Here is a 22,222-nt window from a genome sequence, read left to right on the forward strand (position 1 = left end):
TGGTCCACTAACATGTGCAGCAGCCAAACATACTATGAATGGCCCAAAATTCATCAACAAATAGGGGTATAAATATCGTTTCTGAAAAAATATAAAGAGAATTTCCATTACAGATGACAAACCGTGGCATAAAATGCACCGTGGCGCATATAGCACTCGCATGCACATGAAGCATACATGACCAGAAATTTAAATCATAAGTTGGAATAACACAGCTACTAAAAAACAAAAAGGAGAGAAAAAACAATCTCTCTTTTCCCGTGTAACCTGCAACAATTGTCAGCAACTAACACAGTACAGCAAATGTGATCATTCCAAATCAGACACTCAAGTCACAGCTATGAACAATCAACAGAAAAAAATGAAGAAAAACAGTTTGAAAGAATATAGTCCTATATAAACACCAAAACAAGGGCACGGGTACCACCCAAACCCGAATTTTAATTTCTCGAGTGATGGAAATAGACCAAATCAAAGCAACCTTGAAACCAAATCACCCCAGGTACAACCTCACACTCAAATGCACGTGTGATGAGCAGACCAGTTCTCTTTCTTCATGCCCTTTCGAGTTTGTTTTCAGCTGGGATCAGGAATTGCAACAGGAGGCTTTGGTGTGAGTAATGGTTGCAATGCCTTGACAACAATGCTCATGTTTGGTCGGAAGTCAGACTCATATTGAACGCATAATGCCGCCACAGCAGCCAACTGCAAGTAACAATGTCATGTAAGATATCAAATATCAGAGAGAGAGGGAGAATGAGAGAGAGGGACGGAGAGAGAGGGAGAGGAAGAGACCTTGGCAACTCCTTTTGGTGGGTACTCTCCCTTTAACTTCGGATCCACGCATTGTTTAACTTTGTCCTCACTCAGTCTAGGAGTTGCCTGGTCATAAAAAATAGGTATACCAAATACCTCAGAATTAGTAATGCTATTATTGCTGCTGCTGTTTATTTATTTTTTGATGGTAGAAAAACTTCAGAATTCATAGTAACTAATGCAACTTCATAAAATGGAAGAAAAAGAAACTTCGATCTGTACATGATGACAGATAGTGGATATTAGCTGCAGGTCCTGATGAGGGACATTCATCAGGGATTGTTAATCTCCACTATCCATGATCAGGATGGCCGGGTGAGATCCCAGCGAGTACCATACAGAATATGTCACAGGTAACTATCGACAAAAAAAATTACACGACAATAGTATGAAAGAGTGAGATGCTATCAAACCCAAGTAACAAGGCTCTGTTGCCCTCGAGGCATCGTGTGGTCCACTGGTTTCCGGCCCGTAAGAAGCTCCAAAAGAACGACACCAAAGCTATACACATCACTCTTCTGTGTCAGCTGACCAGTCATGGCATACCTGCAATATGTCAAACAAGGCTGACTACCTCATCTTCAAAGCAGAACAATGAATTGGCTTGTATTTTACAAATGAGAACAAAACCAACAATGCATGACATTGGAACACATTGAGCCGTATCACAGGATTTGAGCTAAAGCCCAACCCATGCAAGTTTAGAAACTTGATGCAATTTTGATCCCTTCAAATTAGCTCATTCCATGAAATTAATAAAACGTTATGAACCAAAAGATCCATGTCCATTGCTGGCAGATAAGAAGACATAATTAGAGTGTTGATGTCATCTCCACCAATCCTCTCATGCGAGCATTCAATATATATATATATATGGGAAAAGCTAACAATAGCTGGGCCGCTATAATGAATACTAATATAAGTAGAATCCCCGCCGTCAGGTCTTCATTGAGTGGTTCAAAATACATATCACTATTTTAATTTTTTTTTATTTTTTATAAATTTGATTAAGATGAAATTTTGGGTACATATACCTAACACTATTGCGCACCATATAAAAATATAAAAAGATTATTTTCAATAATTTAAAATGACCAAATTACCCCCATCATATTTTAGTGGTATTTCAATCATTTTATATTATAAGAAATAGTTTTTAATTGTGCACTCTATTTTATTAGTACATAGGTCTAAAATTTCATTACGATCCGATTTATAAAGAAAATATTAAAATTCATATAGTGATATGCATTCTGAACCACATGATGAAGATCTAATGGCTCCCATTCCACCTAAATTACTATTCATTATAGCTGCCCAGCTATTGTAAGGTTTACTCATATATATATATATATATATATATATATATATATATAGGGACTGTATTCAATGAGACCATTTACCTTTGATACAAAGTGGTCACAATTACTTACACCATCCAATGTGACGTTTGATAGCTTGGATGTGTCACAAAGTTCGAGAAAAATTCTTTTGAAGTTTGAGCTTGGTCAATGGAATATATAAGGTGTGGTTTCTATAAGGTTGCAACTTTAAACAATCCAATTAAGGCGCACCTCTAAATTTTATCCTAACATGTAATTTTGGTATAAAAATTCTTATGATTATCTCAAAATCTATTTTCATAGCTAATTATAAAATTTCAAACTCCAAAAATGGTTAAAATCAAGTCGATCTACAAACATATGACCATCGTGAAAATGGACGGTTTAAATAATGTGTTACAAGATGCACTACTTCTAGGATTCAAAATCTTTATTTCTCATATTCATACATCTCTATGTTGAGATGATCAATTAGAGGGTATTTCAACATTCAAACAACCTTTTTCGATGGTTTTTAAGGTGCATCTTTAATTCTACATTTTAATGTTGCAACCTTACATAAACTTTTTCCATATATATATATATATGGGAGAATATGAGGTTAACCCACTAGCTAATAGTGGCCGATCTAACGGTCGTGACCTCATTTTGTAATATAAGTTTAATATTTGTTTATAAATCCAAATCACATGAAATTTTAAGCGTAAATTCTTCTCATCAAGGCACACCTAATAAAATATTAAAAAAATAATTCGCAACAAATAAATTGATCAAAATACCCCTAAAAAGTTTTAGGGGTATTATGATCAATTTATTTTTTACGAATTAATTGTTTGATATTTTTATTAGATTCTACTATTTTTAAAAAATAGATACTCAAAATTTCAAGTGATTTGGATTTGTAGTAATTTTTTTTAATTCAAATATGAAATGCAATTGTGACCATTGGATTGGTCCAGATTCAATCTGGGCTGTTGGGGTAACACCGTAGCTGTTAGCTAGTGGGCTAATATATATATATATATATATAGGAAGATGCTAGGGTGAGCCCACTAGCTCACAAAATAGTATAAGCCCAATGGCCTAGATTGAATCTGGGTTAATCTGATGGTCGAGAGTATTTGAATTTTAATTTTTTTTTCTACAAATCTAAATCACTTGAAATTTTAAGTGAATATTCTTTTCATCAAGCCGTACCTAATAAAAAATATAAAAAAAATAATCCACAAATTTAAAAATGACCAAAATACCCCCCAAAATTTATGGGGGTATTTTGGTCATTTTTTTATGTAAAATATTTTTTTAATATTTTTCGAATATTCACTTATTTTTTATCAACACACGTCTAAAATTTCAAGTGATTTAGATTTGTAGAAAAAAATTAAAATTCAAATACTATTGCGCATCCGTGATCGTTAGATCGGCCCAGATTCAATCTGGGCCATTGGGCTCAGTTTTTCTTGTGAGCCCATTGGCTCACAGAAGCCTATATATATATATATATATATATATATATATATATATATGGGAGTCACTGCTGTACGCCCATACGCGAATGGCCCAGATTGAATCTCGGCCATTCTAACGCTCACGGATGTCCGATAGTGTTCGAATTTTAATCTGTTTTCTACAAATCCAAATCACTTGAAATTTTAGGCGTGTGTTCTTCTCATCAAGACGCACCTAATAAAAATACAAAACAAATAATTCGTGAAAAAAATAATTGATCAAAATACACTCCAAAACGTTTTGGGGGTATTTTGGTCAATTTATTTCATGTAAATTTTTTTTTGATATTTTTTGTAGATTCGCCTATTTTTGGGCATTTACTGTAGAAGTGCGCACCTGGGCGCATAGGATCTTTTCCTTATATATATATATATATATATATATATATATACACACACACACACACATACACAAATTGTTAGCTCAACTTTATAATGCCAATATGCCCAGTACATGGCAGCAATTAGGAGGCAAGTGACTAATCTAACAGATGTGATTGGAATTCTTTCACAATATATATTGCATAGACCTCAGCCAGAAGATCGCTCAACAAGATTTCTTTCCAGATTTATATTTGCATATAACACACAGGTCCTAAACACTATTTTTGAGGCATACTTAGAGGGCATTAGTCTGCCTTGCTTCTTAGTTTCGTAATGAATTACTCGGAATTGAAAAGCCTTCTTAATCTAGACAACCCCAACATAACTGTCACATATATAGCAAGGTGCAACTGCTTGCTTTAAGGAAGATAGGGGTCAAAGTGCATGAGGCAATAATGCACGTTTATGGATGATAAAATATGCTACCAAATAGTAAAATATGCAAAATAATTAATTAAGGACCAGCAAACAATTGCAGCATTTGAGTATTTGCACAATGCAGTTTATGAAATCCTTTAGCACCCTTCAGTATCTAGTACTTTGGCCCACTAGGGCTCTGACATATCTGCACAACCTTCTATACATAATATACAAATAAATAATAAAATAATTCCAAAAATATAAAAGATAAAAAAATATAAAATTTTAGAAAGTAAAATATGTAATATGTTTGAAATATAAATCATTTTATACAAGAAAAATAAAAATATATTCTTTTATTTATGCAAAAATAATGCTTTGCAAAATGCATGTCATACACATTTCATAGTTGTGTTAGTAGAATCATCTATAATTTGATATTATGATAAGGATGGTAGGCTTGAATTCGACAAAGTGCAATTTACACTTTAGAATATAAATCACATTTAAATCTTGGAGGCTCTTTGCGGGACAATCTGATATGATAATAACATTATAATAAATGAATATAGTTGATCTTTTAGTTTAAATAACTATCAATAATATATTCATTATCTTTTAATTTAAATAACTAAGCACTATGCATGGTGGTAACGTGTTTTATTCCAATTCAACACATATCGTGTTCTAAACCTCCCCGTTGGCATTTATTTTTGAAAATAAATGCGATCTTATAAAGTTCGAAAGAAGGTTGAGTCCCTTAAAAGAAATGCTCTCACAAGGGGAATCAATCTCAAGACTGCTTAGGTAAAAAATGCAGACTCTTCCACGTGGGCATGAGATTATCAATGAATAAAAGAGTGACAATACTTCTTTATGAAGTGTTGACAAGTACTGCAAATATGTAAAATGGCCCGACATGTACTGACAACATGCCACACCCGTGTCGACACGACACAATGAGAAAAATGAAGTGTCCATGTAACACTGGCACTACAAACTAAAGATTCCCGAACAGCAACAGAAACATTAGAAGGCAGAAAGAAGAAGCTATTTCTCAGTGAAAAAGAGGCCACAAAATACGACATGTGATTGCCATGGCATCCTTACTCCTCAAACCCAGAACACAAACGTACACACACGCACACACACAAGTGCATACACAAATATTGATCCATGGAACAGAACCCACAAAGAGGAAGAGGATAAAGATGTAAAAATGTTTAATACTCCATATTCCAAGCAAAAGAACTTTAAAAGCTCTTTCAAGAAAATAATAGGTGAGACCCTTGCAATCTGTTATAGCCACCACTTGGTTAAATGCATTCACATGATCCTGTAGCAAATTAATCTAACCACACTATAAATTCACAAATGTAACCCTCAGCATCTGGTATAAATTTGCAATGATTAAAGTAACTCAACACAAAACAATTTATGTAAGCTGCTTAAGACTAAATATTATATCTAGTAGAATGATTGAAGTACGAAGTAAAATCAATAAAGACAAACAGAAGGTATGCAAGAAAATTACTCTGGGGCATGGTAACCAAAAGTTCCCAAGACTCGAGTGGAATGAAGCCGAGCAGCCATATCTGGAGCCTGGTTTGAAAGGTTGAAATCTGCAATTTTGGCTTTAAATTCTTCGAATAGGAGGACATTGCTCGATCTGATGTCTCTGTGAATGATAGACGGTTGGACCTTTTCATGCAAGTATTCAAGTCCCCTTGCAGCATCAACAGCGATTCTCACTCGCTGCATCCAATCAAGCACTGGACCAGGCTGAGCTCCTTGAACTCCTTTTCTTCCTGCACATGCAAGAAAATAAGAATTAGAAGGAGAATTTTTAATGTATAACTGATTATATATTCATAGCAGCACAGTATCTTGTGACAAACAATACTGTTTAACAAGGACGAAATTTGACAAACCATGCAGGATGTCATGTAGAGAACCCATGGTTGCAAATTCATATGCTAATACACGGAAGTTTCCCTCAACACAGTAGCCCAGCAACTCAACCACATTGTCATGCTTCAGACTTGAGACCATAGAAACCTTTGAGATACACAGAAACGATTGTACAGAACATCATATATGCCAAAAGCCACAAGAAGAGTAACAAACAAATAATATTATGAAGTACTTAATAGCTTAAAATTTTACATAGCAAGAGTCTTGAAAACGTACCTGAGTTAAAAATTCTGTATTTGGTTCAGGCTCATTCGAAACATCAAGCTTCTTAATCGCCACAGCCTTTCCATTGTCTAGAGTCGCATAATAGACTCGCCCATAGGATCCTTCACCAATCAAAGATCTTGATCCAAAATTGTCAGTTTTCTCTTTAAGTTCTTCTAATGGCAATGCAGGAACTTCAATTGGGGGTACTTTCTGTATATCTCCACCATTGGCTGGGGTAGACTGCTTAGAGCCTTTTTGGTTTCCTGCTTTGTACCAAATAAATTATTTAAGGAAAAAACAAAGAGAAAGAAGGTACCAACTCATATATTCACAATTGAGTATGACCAAGTGACCCTTTGTGCAATACACTTTCATTAGGACAGAAGTTCATCAAATACAAACTAGGAAATTTTAAATGATTAAAAAGACATTCAGCAATACAGAATGCAGTTCCATGCAGGAGATATTCTAGAACAAGGTAATGAAAATCATAGTGATCAAGACTGGGCAGGACCACATGGTCCATCCAGTTGGACCGCTAACCGGTGCATTGGCCAATCCAGTCCAAGGCAAACACTAGGTTTGGTGAAAACAGGTCGAAACTAATACTTGACTAGTCGGTTTTGACTAGTGGTGTCGTTTAAGCAAAGTTGGCCTTTTTTTTCCCCTATAAACTGTTTTTTTTGTATAAGAATGTAAACGTTTGTATTGAGTTAGAGAAAAAGGTACAAATTACTAAAAAATAGGTTACCCACAAACAGGAAGCTCTATACAAAAAATGGCTTCCCACAAATTGGGAGCTCTATACAGAAAACCACCAAGGGGGTGGGCTATACAGTACTAGTCCAATAACAACTCGAGGAGAGGGTACCCCTTTGTGTTGCAAAAAGAAGATCTCAATGGATGGCCAAAAATTACCCCAAACATTGACACGTCCGGCTCCATCCTTAGCGAGAATGTCGGCCTCTGAGTTGCCTTCTCGCCAAATATGTCTTCATGAGACGTCCACAAGCCTGTAGAGCAGATGTGTGAAATATCCTAAAAAATGTGAACAAGTGTCCAAGGACAGGTTGAAGAGCCTGAGGCCCATGAAACGACATTCATGGAATCTCCTTCAATGATCAAAACTGAACTCCAAGAGGAGTCGAAGAGTTTAAGGCCTTTGAGAAGGGCAAGAGCCTCTGCCAATTGGGAGTTCACATGGCCTAAGTGCTTTGAGAATGAAGCAAGGGTAATTTTGCCTAGAGAGCAATTGTTGAAGTTCAATTTTGATTGACCTGTTTTGGTAATCCATTTTTATTTTATGAAAATCCATACTAACCGGTTCGACCAGTGACTGAACTGGTTTTGACTCGACCAAATCCCTCACCCACTTTGGTGGCCGGTCCAATGCTCATAACACCAATAAGGGAAAAATTAATAAATATATTATAGAATAATCTAAGATAAATGATAATGTAGGACCAATTGGGTTTGACTCCTACAAGAAGTCACGAATGTATTAGGATTAAATTGTGGGAGGTTATAGGACTTGTTGGTTACTGGAAATTACCATTCCGACAACAACCAGTATGATATTGGGATCAATCTAGAGTAAAAATTAGGGTGACATGAAATCAGCAAGACTAGCAAGCGTGGTGGATAGATTAACGAACAAGGATATGAGATGAAGGCTAATCTAGGGCTTGAGGGGATACAGTAAGAGGCGAGGGGTTTTGGAAAAAAAGCAGACCGCCCAGCGCCTGGGCGGTCCAGAAGGCCTGGGTGCATCGCCTAGGCCTAGGTGCCTAAAAACGCGGAAATCACCAGGCGCCGGGGAACCCGCCTAGTTGGGCGCCCATCGCCTAGCCTTGGGCGGTCGCCTATGGCTTGCACTGCCCAGAGACAGAAAAGCCACTCGTTGGGGGCATTTTGTGTCATTTTTTTAATAGTAAATGGCCAAAATTGTGGGTTTTAGGTTCACTTGAAACCTAAAACCCATTAGAGCCTATTTTAAAGAAAGAAAAACCCCAAAAAACTAGTTTTTGGTGATTTCCATAAGATCGAAGGGTTTCTCAAAGTTATGAGAAATTAATCAAAACATCACCCATTGACATTAGATTTAATTTTGGATGTTCTATAAATCTATTAGAGGGTTTTTTTAGAAGATTTTGAGACCTTAGAAACATCTTAGAGGTGGAAGTTTGGAAATCGAGCAATCAAAGTAAGTGATATTTTTTATTGCTTGTATAAATTGTATTATTTTGAGATGTCTTCTTCGGGATCAAATCCAAGTGGTGATCCGGGTTGAAAATATGGCGACAATCCAAATCCTTTCGATAAAAATTGCACAAGATAAGATGCAAGTTTTGTGAAAAGAATACAAAATGGGGCATAAACCGGTTCAAGAAACATCTTGCCGGTATCAGGGGGGATGTTGGCCCATGTAAAAAAACTCCTGACGCTGTTAAAGAGGGAATAAACAATTTTTCAAGTCTTGTAAAAATGAAAAAAGATGAGAGACATGCCTTCATAGCAGAGATTAGGTCTGGGGTTTCGGTTAGTTATGATGATGATGACAGTGACGAGAACGGGGAGGGATGTCAAGAGGTAGAACAATCCGTTATTAGGGGGAAGGGAAAGGGAGTTGTAATTGATTCTGGGAGTTTGGTGCCTAAGAAGCCTCGGGTTAGAGGCCCTATGGATTGTTTTTTGCCCTTGAGGTTGCAGGAGAGAAAACAAAGAAGCAAACCACCATTGAAAATAGAATCAAGAAGGAAGAGAGAGATAGAGCTGCATTTTTTGTTGCTACATGGTTTTATGAGGCAAGCATTCCTTTCAACACCGCTCGCCTAAGTAGCTTCTACGCCTTTGTAGAGGAAATTGGCCAATTTGGGTCTAGAATGAAACCCCCAACCCCATATGAGCTTTCGGAGCCTCTTTTGAAAAAAGCGGTGAGTGTCACAAAGGATGTTGTTGAAGTTCAAAAGAAAGCATGGGCTCAATATGGAGTTTCTATTATGATTGATGCTTGGAGTGATAGGAAGAGAAGAAGTCAGATGAATTTGCTAGTGAAATGTCTTTTAGGGACTGTTTTTTTTAGGTCTATTGATGCATCTGATCATATCCATGATGCCCATTACATATTCCAAGTTATAGAGAAGAGAATCAAGGAGGTTGGGGAGCAACTTGTTATACAGGTTGTCACAGACAATGCTGCTCCTAATGTTGCTACTACTAATTTGTTGCGCGTAGTTTACCCTAGAATCTTTTGGACACTATGTGCATCACATTGTATAGACTTCATGCTTGAGGCTCTTGACGGTTTAACCGAAATATCAAGTGCAGTGAAGATGGCAAAGTTAGTTACAAATTTCATTTATAGCCACACTCTCACCCTCAGCATGATGCGTAGATTTATAAAGAAGAAAGAGATTGTGAGCTGGTCACGAGATTTGCGACCTAATACTTATGCCTACATAGCATACATTTGAGGAGAGTCCAGTTGAGGCAGATGTTTGCCTCGAATGACTGGAGAGCATGCAAGTGGTCCAAGGATCAGGTTAGGAAGAAGGTGAGAGATATTATCCTTTCTAAGGCTTTTTCGCGAGGGGTGAAAGATGCTCTTAAAGTATTTTTTCCTCTTATCAAAGTCCTTCACATGGTTGATAGTGACAAGACTTCTATGGGCTACATATATGAGGCTATAGAGAGATGCAAGATAAAGATAGCCCAAAATTTAGATGATGAAAACCGCTATAAGCTTGTTTGGAAGATTATTAATGAGAAGTACGATAGGCAGCTACATCGGCCATTGCATGCAACTGGTTATTATTTGAACTCAGCTTTTTTTTTTATGTTGATACGGATATACACACAAATGACTGGATTTAATAAGTGTGTAGATGTGCTAGTCCCTGATCCGGATATCTAGGATATTATATGTGCTGATGAGCTGATAAATTACAAGCGTGCATTAAAGTTTTTTGGGAGTCCAATGGCGATGAGGCAAAGGACCAAAATTGATCCAGATAATAATATTCTTAAGTTCATTAAGTTCAAGTAATCAAGTTTCATTTGTATAATTTTATTATTTATTTATGAATTTATTCTATAGCTTTGCAGCCAATTGGTGGAGCCAACATGGGTGTAGTGCTCCAAATTTACAAGAGTTGGCCATTCGGATCTTAAACCTAACCACTAACTCATCCGGTTGTGAGCGGAATTGGAGTACTTTTGAAGGGGTAAGGGTAATTTGTATTAGTAATTTAGCACTTTAATAGTTATTAGTTTTGATTGTTTTGTAGTATTACTATTATATATTTAATTATTATTATTAATTAGTTTCATTTGATTTGGTTAGATTCATACAAAGAAAATGAACAAACTAGAATCAAAGAGGCTCAATGACCTAGTCTATGTCAAGTATAATCGATTCTTGAAGGACAGGTTTGCTGAGAGAGATAAAAGAGACCCTCAGATCAAAAAATATGGACAATGCTTTAGAGTGGTTGGTTGACGATGATCAGGTCAAGGGGCATGAAGGATTAACATTGGACATGATCATGGATGCTTTAGGGACATAGCCGACCCTCCTAGGGCGACTAGATCTTCTGCATAGAGGACGAGGGTGGAGGAAGATGACGAAGTAGAGGCAGATTCAAATGAGATAGAGGAGAATGACCACTATGTCGAGGAGGGAGATGATGACAATGATGATGGCATCGACTACGTTGCACAACATGCAAATGTAGCTAACCCTACTTTTTCTGATGATGAATGATGAATGATGAATGATGATTGAACTTTGAACATTGATTGAAGATTCTTTCGAGTCTTCAAGTATTCCTTTCATTTTTGTTTTCTGCCTCTTGGTTGTGTATTGTGGATAGTGGATTTGTGGTTCCACTGGTTGGGTATTTGGTAACTTTGGTAATTTGGTTGGTAAATTTTAAGTTTTAACTATGTGTGGAGTGTAGACCGTGGACTATCAATCAGGCTATGGATAATTCATAATTTTTAATTGGATATGGACTTATGGTTATGGTCTCATGGAGTGTGTGCTCCTATGTGATGTGTAGTATACTTTTGATTTTTGATGTGCCCTAAATCCCTAATTTTTATATTTTATACAGTTATACTTATACTGTTAGAGACTATAGAGACATTTTTCTTTCTACGAGGCCGCCCAGGTTCTGGGCGCCCGCCTGGGCGGCTTGGACCCCCCAGGCAGCCTAGGACCCGCCTGGCGCTTTTTGAAATATTGAAGTCAATGTTGACCTTACTTAAAGCTTTAGAAGAGTTGGTTGTGAGGGGATAAGGATGCATACAGATTTGGTGTGGTGGATCTTGGATGGGCATGCATTTCAAGGGAAAACATAAAGATGATGAGAGAAAAGAAGAGGGACGTGCCCGCACCTAGGATTCTTTAATCTAACAAAAAATTAACACTGAACAAAATAAACTAATCATGACTTTAACACAATGAAAGGGAGAGATGAGCGCCTCTTATTGGCGTCAAAACCAATGATGAAAAGATTCCAAACCCCTATGCTAAGGCCTTTACATATGTTTAGCTATTCTGCATTTATTAAGCTACAATATGGGTATGGATACATGGCATTCAACTAGAGTGAGATATCCTGGAGACAAAGATTTTAGGGTAAGGCATCTATTGAGGGGGATCTTATAAAGTGGGAGTGGAGTTCAGGGTATCTACCTCCTAATTTAATTCAATTTCAATTTCTTCCTATAATTGATGCCTTCATGAGGAATTTAATTGAAAACATTTAGTTAGAAATCTAATTAAAAAAGGAAGCCTCCCTTTAGTAAATACCGTAGCTTTGATCCAAACTTACAAGTAATTCTCCTCAATTTTGAGGATTATTATCTTCATTGTAAATCCAATCCCCAAGGTTTTAAGAGTTCTCTTTGAATATATATATGTATATATATATATGGGGGAGTCTGAGGTCAGCCCATCAGTTGACAGCTACAATAAACACTCAATGGCCAAGATTGAATCTGAACCGATCTAATGGTCACGATTGCATTTTGTATTTGAATTTGAATTTTTTTTACAAATCCAAATAACTTGAAATTTGGAGCATCTATTCTTTAAAATTAGGTAATTCTAATTAAAATATCAAAAAAATAATTTACAAAAAGTAAATGGACCAAAATACCCTTAAAAACTTTCAGGGGTATTTTGGTCAATTTAATTTTTGTGAATAATTTTTTAATATTTTTATTAGCAGCGCCTTGATGAAATGAGTGGATGCCCCAAATTTCATGTGATTTGGATTTGTAAAAATAACTAAGATTTAAATACGAAATGCAGTTGTGTCTGTTAGATTGGCCCCGATTCAATCTCGGCCGTTGGGCTTACACTATTCCATAAGCTTATGGGGTGCCAAGATCTAACGGACATAACTGTAGTTTGTAATGTTATTTTAATATTTTTTCTACAAATCCAAATCACATGAAATTTGGGGTATTCACTCATCTTATCAAGGCGCACCTAATAGATTATTAAAAAATAATCATAAAAAATAAATTGACCAAAATACCCCTGAATGTTTCAAGGGTATTTTGGTTAATTTATTTTCTGCGAATTATTTTTTGATATTTTTATTTGATTCGCCTATTTTTAAAGAATAGATGCCCCAAATTTCAATTGATTTAGATTTGAAGAAAAAATTTATAATTCAAATACGAAATGCAATCGTGACCATTGGATCAGCCCAAATTTAATCTGGGCCATTGGGCGTTTAATCTAGTTGTGGCTCTTGCTAGTATAACTTCAAACTTAAAATGGCTATAAGTCATCTATGACCTACCCTCTAAGAAAGGAAACCATATGCAACTAATCCTAAATAATCCGGGCATAAAGAAAGGGGAATTTATTAAAATACCCATGAGAGATGCACTATTTAACAGTTTACACATATGCAACTATTCCAACTCATGATCATGTGTCTTTTGTCGGATATTTGAAATAAAATCAAACAATATGGGTTAAATGTTAAATAGTTCATATCTCAAGGGAATTTCAATAAATTTACCATAAAGAAATATCCTGATCCATTTTAGAAAGAAATTTTAATCCTAATTTAGAAGGCCCCACAAACTTAACCTCTTCTCTCTTTTGACTTCAACAGATAATTATTTTAGGAACTCCATTCCTGACCATGATACAACCTTTCTCTGTTGATGAAAACGAATTCATGGAAGGATAAGAGACTATCCTAATTATAAAATCAATTAATATTAAAATCAAATTTATTAATAAATTACATATATTTGTTGATAGAACTAGAATAAAAAAAAGATTAGAGAAAGATGAAAAACTTGAAAGAAAAATAGATGAGTTCAATGAACTTCTAGAAAAAGAAATTTGTTCAGATTTGCCTAGTGCTTTCTGGCACAAAAAGAAACACCTTGTAGAACTCCCATATATAGAGAAGGATTCACTAAAGATAAAATCCCTACTAAAGCTTGACCTATACAGATGAACCAGAGATATTTAGAAATATGTCAAAAAGAAATAGAAGATCTATTAAAAAAGAAATTATTCGAAAAAGTAAATCTTCATGGAGTTGTGCTGCCTTCCATGTAAAAAATGCAGCAAAACTAGAAAGAGGAGTCCCCAGATTGGTAATAAATTATAAACCTTTAAATAAAGTTTTAAAATGGATAAGACACCCTATCCCTAATAGGTAAGACTTATTAGCTAGAATACAGAATTAACAAATATTCTCAAAATTCGATATGAAATCTGGATTTTGGCAAATACAGATTAAGGAGTCTGATAAATATAAAACTGTTTTCACAGTTCCTTTCGGTCATTATGAATGAATTGTAATGCCATTTGGACTAAAAAATGCTCCTTCAGAATTTTAAAATATTATGAATGATATCTTTGCCAAATATAGAGACTTTATCGTTGTTTACATAGATGATGTTTTAGTAAGAATCACTTTTCTAAGAAATAAAATTGATCAAGGTACCACTTTTCTAGTAGATAGAGCCATTAGTTTTGCTGATAAATTTCTTGACAAAATAACTGATAAAAACCAACTTCAAAGATTTTTAGGATGTTTAAATCATGTTTCCGATTAGTATCATAATGTAGCTAGAGATAGAAAATTACTCACATTAACATTACGAAAAAACCTTCCTGAATGGACTGACCAGATGACTAAAGCAGTCCAACGAATTAAACAAAGGGTTAAAACACTTCCTTGTCTTGCTATCCCAGATCCATCTGCCTTCAAAATCATTGAAACAGATGCCTCTGAGGGGGGTATGAAGGTATATTGAAGCAAAAAATCAAAGATAAAAAACAATTAGTTCGATTTACTTCAGGAATCTTGGAATAATGCTCAACAAAATTATTCAACAATAAAAAAAGGAACTATTAGCCATTGTTAAAGTAATACTAAAATTTCAGAATGATATTTTAAATAAAAAATTATTGCTTAGAATAGATTGCAAATCTGCCTAAGAAGTATTAGAAAAAGATGTTAAATATTTAGCTTCCAAACAAATATTTGCTAGATGGCATGCTATTTTATCTATTTTTGAATTTGATATTGGATATATTAAAGGAGGAAATAATTCTCTTCCTGAATTTCTAACTTGTGAATTCTCGCAGAATGACCTAGATTGGCCTAAGGAAAAGGCTACAGAACACGCTGAGAAGTGAGCAACAATGGGTTATTTCCCTCATGACTAGAAAATAACTCTCTTCAGATTCTTCTCTCTTCAAAAGGTCTTAACAATTGAAGACAAAGATCTATCAATAACCCCTATTGAACTTGCTAAAAAATACATGCGACCAATTTCCAGTCAAAACTTTCAAAAAGGATAGAGAATATTTTGAGAAAATTTTGAATCAAACAAATAGTGCTTATATAAAGCATGAATACAGATCTATAACCGAAATTGCTTATTCAAAACTCAGAACAATAAAAGTACTATCGCCCGAAGAGTTTAATGCCGGTTACCCAATGTATTTCTGGAAAGATCTTATAGAAGGTGAAAATTCTAATAGATCATTTTCTTCAGCATATTTAAAAATGAATTATTTACATGGATGCCTGGACTAATGTTTTATATTACCAAAATCGGGGTTATACCCATAAATGGATGATCTGGAGCTGTGAAAGTTGCACCCAAGAATATTTCCCGAATTGGTTTTCAATTAGGTGGAAGCACTTTGGGGCAAAAAGAGAAATTTTACCACAAAGACTTTTAAATCACCTCTATGAGATAGTGGGATACAATGATGATACATTAATGCAATTTGTAATGGAAAAACATATCCCATGTATAATAAAATGGAAGTTCGAAATTGAGAACGATAGAAATCCTCCAATCTTGGCCAAGATAATAGAAGATGGTATGAGAAGCACAATATTGAGCAATATCTCCAGAAAGATGATGAAGATCTAACCTAAGATCTTGATGATGAGATGGAGGACCCAGAAACAGAAGACAAGGTGTCCAGCTCTGAACACTGGAGTCAGGGTGAATATTGGACTCAGGCTTATGTTTGAAAAACTATGTTTATCAGCCCTAATCAAGCTTATTAGCCCTAATTACTCTAAAGGAATAAAAGCCGAGATATTTTTAAACCACATGACCTCAGCAAAACATTCCCTGATACCAGCCTATCCTGCAACCTATTCAAGCCTTCTGTCAAAAAGGATGCTACCACTTATCACATCTGTTTAAAAAATTAAAGCCATGAAGGTACTACCATGCAACCTGTTGAAGTACTATGCCACCTATTTGCTACCCGAAGATTAACAAAGCCACTTAACAACTATTTTCGAAGATGTCCACCCGTCATGCCAATTGATGAATGGAAGCTCCCAAAAGCCATCTGTTCGAAAAGAAAAAAGATCCTTTAAGGATAACTATGCACCTCACCAACCACCTGTCTCAAAAGATAAGAACGACCCTGATCAAGCCATTTATTAAAGACCACCTGTTCTAAGAAAAGTAAGGCCTTAATCAAAGAAGGATGCCTGAAACCTCTATAAAAAGGGCTGAACGCAAGATCTCAAAGCATCGGTCGATCAATCGAAGAAGTCTCTCCTCTCTCTAGCTTTCTAGCATCTCTCGCTCTCTGTTGGAGTGAGGTTTCTCTCTCTCTAAATTCTTCTCTTCTCTTCCCAGTTTTCTTTCAGCCACTCGATTTGATCACAATCAAATGTAAAAAGTGTCTGTATATATATATATATATATATATATATATATATATATATATATAGGAAAAAACTACGCAACGCCTATAGGCGAAAATGAACAATGATTTCGCTTACCCCCATCACCGTCCAAAGTTCATTGCGCGGTCACGATTGTCCGATAGTGTTTCTTTTTTCATTTTTTTTCATAAAAAATAGGGGAATCTTCGAAAAATATAAAAAAAATATTTTACATGAAAAACATTGACCAAAATACCCCCAAAAAGTTTCGAGGGTATTTTGGTCAATTTTTCCACGGATAATTTTTTTTATATTTTTATTAGATGTGCCTCAGTAAGATGTACATACCCTCCAAATTTCAGGTCATCCGATTTGTAGTAAAAAAATGAAAAAAACCGCGCGATGAAAGTTGGACGGTGATGAGGGTAGGCGAAATCACTATTCATTTTCGCTTATAGCTGTTGGGAAGACTTTTCCATATATATATATATATATATATATATATATATATATATATAAGCTTTGGGTGACTTCCTGGTGCCCATCGTCTACTAGGGGGGTCTCCTCTAAATAAAGATTTTCCAAATGAAAGCATCATGTGCACTCAGGTACAACTGAACTAGCAGCAAGCCATGACAATGGAGGGACTCAGGAAGCTATAGATACCTAGTGTTTGGGCCCTTGAAAATTATTGGAGCCCTACTCGACATACATTGATGAGGTACCTTACCTTCAAGGCTACCAACCTCCCGCTTTTGAAAAGTTTGATGGGATAGGATCCCACAAGGGCATATCATATTGAACCTATTGGGAAGATGCCACCCTTTGTCCATGTTGATGAAGAAGGGGGTCCCATTTGAGTGGGATGAGGCATGCCAAAAGGCGTTTGATAGCTTAAAATAATATCTCCTGAATCCCAGTTCTAACCGCTCCCTTGAGAGACAAACCGCCAATTCTATATGTGGCAGCCTAGGGGCCCTATTAGCCCAGCACAACGAGATTCACTTTGGCTCAATCGGTGCTCGCTGGCATTTATCACGACTTGTGGCAAGTTGTATAGGTTGAGCCGGAAAAGAGGAAAAGCTTGCCCAAAGATTGGGGACTTCAAGACAGACTTTCCCGTTCATTATGGGGGGGGGCATGGGTTAGGGCCTGCTTTCCCCTACTTTCCCCAAAGCTTCTATTAAAGGCGACTCTTGACCATTTGTGTCCCTGAGAATGGGACACTACTATCTTCATGCACACTTTCAGACCCTATCGGGAGGTCAAAAGTTAGATCTAAGGCAAAAAGAGGAAGGGTTTCAACTGCACTCCCTATAAGTGCCCTTCAGCCTTCAGCTCAAAATCCACCAATCTGGAATGGGTTTTATCCAATTTACCAAATCATGAGGAACGGGGTAGACTGCACACTTCCCAAAAAAAAGAAAAAAGAAAGTAGGGGGTTGGGTTGCGATGCCAAATAACTCTTTCCAGATATTTCCTCATTAGAAAGGGGTGTTGCCTTTTCATGGGATGGGCCTTTGTGTCCAGAAAAGGACCCCATACCAGCCTAACTTTTGCTAAAATTTCTGATATTGAAGCTGGCGCTTGACGTGAGCTATCTCAATTTTCTCGGTTTATCTTTTACCTCCAGTGCTTCTTGTAGAAGCATGGACAAGTGGGTCTCGATCTGAGAGACGTCACGATAATTTGGATCATATCACAGGTATGAATCCCTTTCCCTTAATTTGATACGAACATCCCAACTAACCTTCTCGAATAGAAAGATAAGTGAAGACGACTACTGGATTCTATGACTGGATTGCCTATGCTCATATAGGATAGGAATTTTCTGCAATTTGGCAGAAGGAATAGGACCAGGCAATAAATTAATGAAAAGGACTTCAGATGTATTTGCAGTCATCGAAGACTTGGGCAATATAATACTTCAAACAAATAATAACTAAGTAGCACCCTAACTACAAGTATCCCACAACATAAGAGGGGAGTATGTGTGCATGTGAATTTTATATTTAGAGAAATAATTCTTCGTAAACATCTTAAATTGATGAAGAATAGCTTTTCCAAAAAAATTGAAGGCCTTCTCAATGTATTATTCTTCAAGAAGGAGAATGACTTCCCCAAGTGGATCGGCTTTTTAGACATGCCCAAATCAAGAAAGTTGACGCTGTCAGAAGTCTCCTCTAACAAACCTCCCAGGTAGCCATATTAACAATCTACAATAATAAATCAAACAATAAGGTGGTTGCCATAAAAAGGAAGGAGGGGAGGGTGAGGGTGAGGGTGAGGGTGAGTGGGGGCAAATGGGGCATACCCTTTCCCCTGCAACCAATGAATGAAAATTCAGCCGCCCAGCTGCCTAGGTGGAATATTTTGAAAAACGCCTAGTTGTGGACTAGGCGGCTTTTGCTGGGCGCCCGCCTAGGAGGTTTAAAAGGTGGGCGCCGCCTTGAAAATATGATAATTAATTCATAATTATTAATCCATTAATTAATAATTACCAATATTATTTATTAATTTATTGGTAAACCAAAAAATAGTATTAATTCGTAATAGCTAATTTATCAAAAATAGTATTAATTCGTAATAGCTAATTTACCAAAAAAATAGTATTAATTCGTAATAGCTAATTTATCAAAAATTCTTTTTGCATATGATAGTAATTAATTTATTGGTAAACCAAAAAATAGTATTAATTTGTAATTATTATCATATAATATATACAATAAAATGAGGGGAGGTTTGGGGGATCCAAATTTTAAAAAAAAAAGACAACACAGGCCGCCTTTGGGTTTGAGGGCCTGCTTAGGCGGTGGCCTTAGTGCTTAGGCAAACCAGAGCCAAAACCTTCGATAAACTAATAATTACGAACTAATACTATCTTTTGATTTACCAATAAATTAATAATTACTGTCACAAGCAAAAAGAATTTTCGATAAATTAATAATTATGAATTAATATTATTTTTTGGTTTATCAATATTTTTTGATTTATCAATAAATTAATTATTATTATCACATACAAAAAGCATTTTCAATAAACTAATAATTACGAATTAATATTATTTTTTTATTTATCAATAAATTAATCATTATTGTTACATGCAAAAAGCATTTTCAAGAAATTAATAATTCCAAATTAATACTATGTTTTTGGTTTACCAATAACATAATAATTACTATCACATGCAAAAAGCATTTTCGATAAATTAATAATCAACAATTAATGATTATCAATAAATTAATAATTACGAATTATAATTATCAATTAATAAAATAATAAGTATGAATTAATTATAATATTTTCAAGGTGACGCCTAGGTGCCCGCCTTTTACATTAGCTAGGTGGGCGCCTTGGGCACCTAGCAAAAGCCGTCTTGGACAGGCTGCCTAGTCCATGACTAGGCGTTTTTCGAAAAATGGCGCCTAGGCTGCTGGGCAGCCGAATTTTCGTTAATTGGCAATGGACCACTGCCAATTAAAGAGAGATTAAGGGCAAGGTCAAGGCTGACACAAACAAATAAACATTGCAAGAGATGCAACACATCTAAGTATGACCAACACACAATTTTAAAAATGCAGCTATAAAACATATTGCAAATTCCTTATATAATTGTTCACTCGAATTCTAATGGTATACTCTAAACATGTACAAGAATGAGATAGAATACATAATGCTACAAGAACACAACAACGCAAGCATCCATAAGACAACAATGCATCATCAAGTACATGAAGCCATCTTTGCAATGCTTTGGCTGAGGTTTAAAGCAGCTTGATCGCCCAAACGAAAAAAGACAAGGAAATACAAATGCATAATAAAGTGACTCTCTTTCTTCTGGACAAGTAAAAAGCCATCTTATTGTTGCATATGCAAACAAGAAATCTATCACTGTCATCCAACTTGAGAAGGGATTCACTTCTGTATGGTTGCATTTATCCTATTATCTAATACCCATCTAAAAGGAAAATTTCTATTTACCCATGCAATAAATACATGATATCAATACCCGAGCATTCTCTGTAAATTGGAAAAGAAAAGCAGTGATAACATGCATTGGTCTACTTCCCGAAAAGTCAAAAATAAAACCAAACTTAGGTCTTTAACATCAGCAAGTGTGCAAAACATACTTGAACCCTAGTTATGGCAAGGTTCAAGACAGCTGTCTATGTTCTATGCGTTAAAATACCTACAGCTCGACTTCCAAGGGAGAACGAATATGCTGCTGCTATGTCCTTAGATCAAAGGGAGCTATCATTTACAGTGCCTCAATCTATACAGAAGTCAAATGCATAATATGATATTAAAGCTTCCAAGACCAAAATCACTCAACCGCATCCACACCCTCATGCATGAGGAGCATATTTCTATGTTCGAGATGTTGTATCTGTGGATTTTTTGTCCTACCACTAATGACTTCAGATTCATCCATCTAACAACACCTCTCTTTAGAAACATATCTCATAAGAGCAGAGAAACTATCAGGAAAGATACAGATGGCTGTTTCACACAGTTTAGTTTGGGACTGAGTCTCAAGTTTTCTTTTTATTTTATTTTAGAATGACTGACTCTCTAGTCAAGTACCACTTTTAACTCATTGGTTATGAGTGTCGTCTCTTTGAAAAGTCATCAAAGGCTTCAAGCTCAATTTCAACTTGGCAGGTATTCTGGCAGATGATTTTTTTTTCCCTACCCTTTTTTCTTGAGAAAGGTGACAAAGAGGCTGATTTTGCAAAAACTGATTCACATAAGCTTTATGAATATTTATCAAAAGACATTGCCAATAAATTGAGACGTGGACTAGAAATGCCAACATACAAGTTGCCACATGATATTTCCCTATCTCTTTCAGTTGAGTGGATCTTTTAGCTTTCCCTTTGAAGTGATAGTTCTTTTGATATTTTCCTGGATCTATTTTATCCTTTTAGAACCCATGATTCAGTAGATTTTCTCGTTTTTCCAATTTTAAGAACTTATGGATCTTTTAATACCCTCCCCGCTTCCCCTCCAAAAGGAAAAAATTAAGCACAGGGGATATTAACTCCACAACAATACATGAACATAAATTACAAGGAAATGAAAGCAAGCGGCATACCATCGGTGAGGTCATTGGGGCTCTTCAAGTAATCGTTATCAGCCTGCTTATAAGAGTCTTCAATAGAACATGTACAACAGAGCCACCGACGCATCCTCTCTTTCTTGCTTAAAACTCTTCCTTGGTTGCCACACGGATGCTCCAGACATGCAACAAACTTTGGGGACGGATCATGTGCCTATTCATACAAAATAAGGATGATTCACGTAAGAATTGTGATAATACAGCACAAATATTAACTGCCTGTCATGCTATATCACAAAGATCAATCTAAATACATATTCACACTTCAAATGAGAATTGCAAATATTTTGAAACCAGAAAATAGACTGATAAAGCGAT

The 22,222-nt window shown here is 35.8% G+C and overlaps 1 protein-coding gene across 3 annotated transcripts; it reads right to left on the minus strand.

Annotated features, from left to right (window-relative positions):
- Positions 1-78: 78 nt before the first annotated feature.
- On the minus strand, positions 79-21,977 carry LOC18448519 (protein CYTOSOLIC ABA RECEPTOR KINASE 5). 3 transcript variants are annotated; one of them, XR_016057471.1, is made up of 7 exons: positions 21,881-21,977; positions 6,602-6,855; positions 6,343-6,469; positions 5,946-6,219; positions 1,194-1,362; positions 796-882; positions 79-705 (listed from the first exon to the last, which is right to left on the minus strand). XR_016057471.1 is itself a non-coding variant. In XM_011630365.3 (7 exons), the coding sequence occupies exons 1-7, from the start codon at positions 21,972-21,974 to the stop codon at positions 577-579; spliced, it is 1,098 nt and encodes a 365-aa protein (XP_011628667.1). In that variant the 5' UTR covers positions 21,975-21,977; the 3' UTR covers positions 79-576. The 3 variants fall into 3 exon arrangements, 2 of the variants coding, with proteins under 2 accessions (XP_011628667.1, XP_088725576.1); XM_011630365.3 differs by having other exon boundaries at positions 1,230-1,362; XM_088869450.1 differs by lacking the exons at positions 79-705; positions 796-882; positions 1,194-1,362 and having other exon boundaries at positions 5,854-6,219.
- Positions 21,978-22,222: the final 245 nt, after the last annotated feature.

The sequence above is a fragment of the Amborella trichopoda genome, chromosome 6 (genome assembly GCF_054954075.1).
Source record: "Amborella trichopoda isolate Santa Cruz 75 chromosome 6, AtrichopodaSantaCruz75HAP2 v2.0, whole genome shotgun sequence".
NCBI classification, from domain to species: Eukaryota; Viridiplantae; Streptophyta; class Magnoliopsida; order Amborellales; family Amborellaceae; genus Amborella; species Amborella trichopoda.

What these genes read in the sequence shown, in the direction of transcription:
- LOC18448519 (XM_011630365.3), bottom strand. Translation starts at nt 21,974, where the DNA reads ATGCGTCGGTGGCTCTGTTGTACATGTTCTATTGAAGACTCTTATAAG. An exon ending in TTTGGTTACCATGCCCCAGA is followed by an intron (nt 1,363 to 5,945) that starts GTAATTTTCTTG and finishes GACATATTGCAG; the next exon opens with GTATGCCATGACTGGTCAGC. An exon ending in AACAGAGCCTTGTTACTTGG is followed by an intron (nt 883 to 1,229) that starts GTTTGATAGCAT and finishes TTTTATGACCAG; the next exon opens with GCAACTCCTAGACTGAGTGA.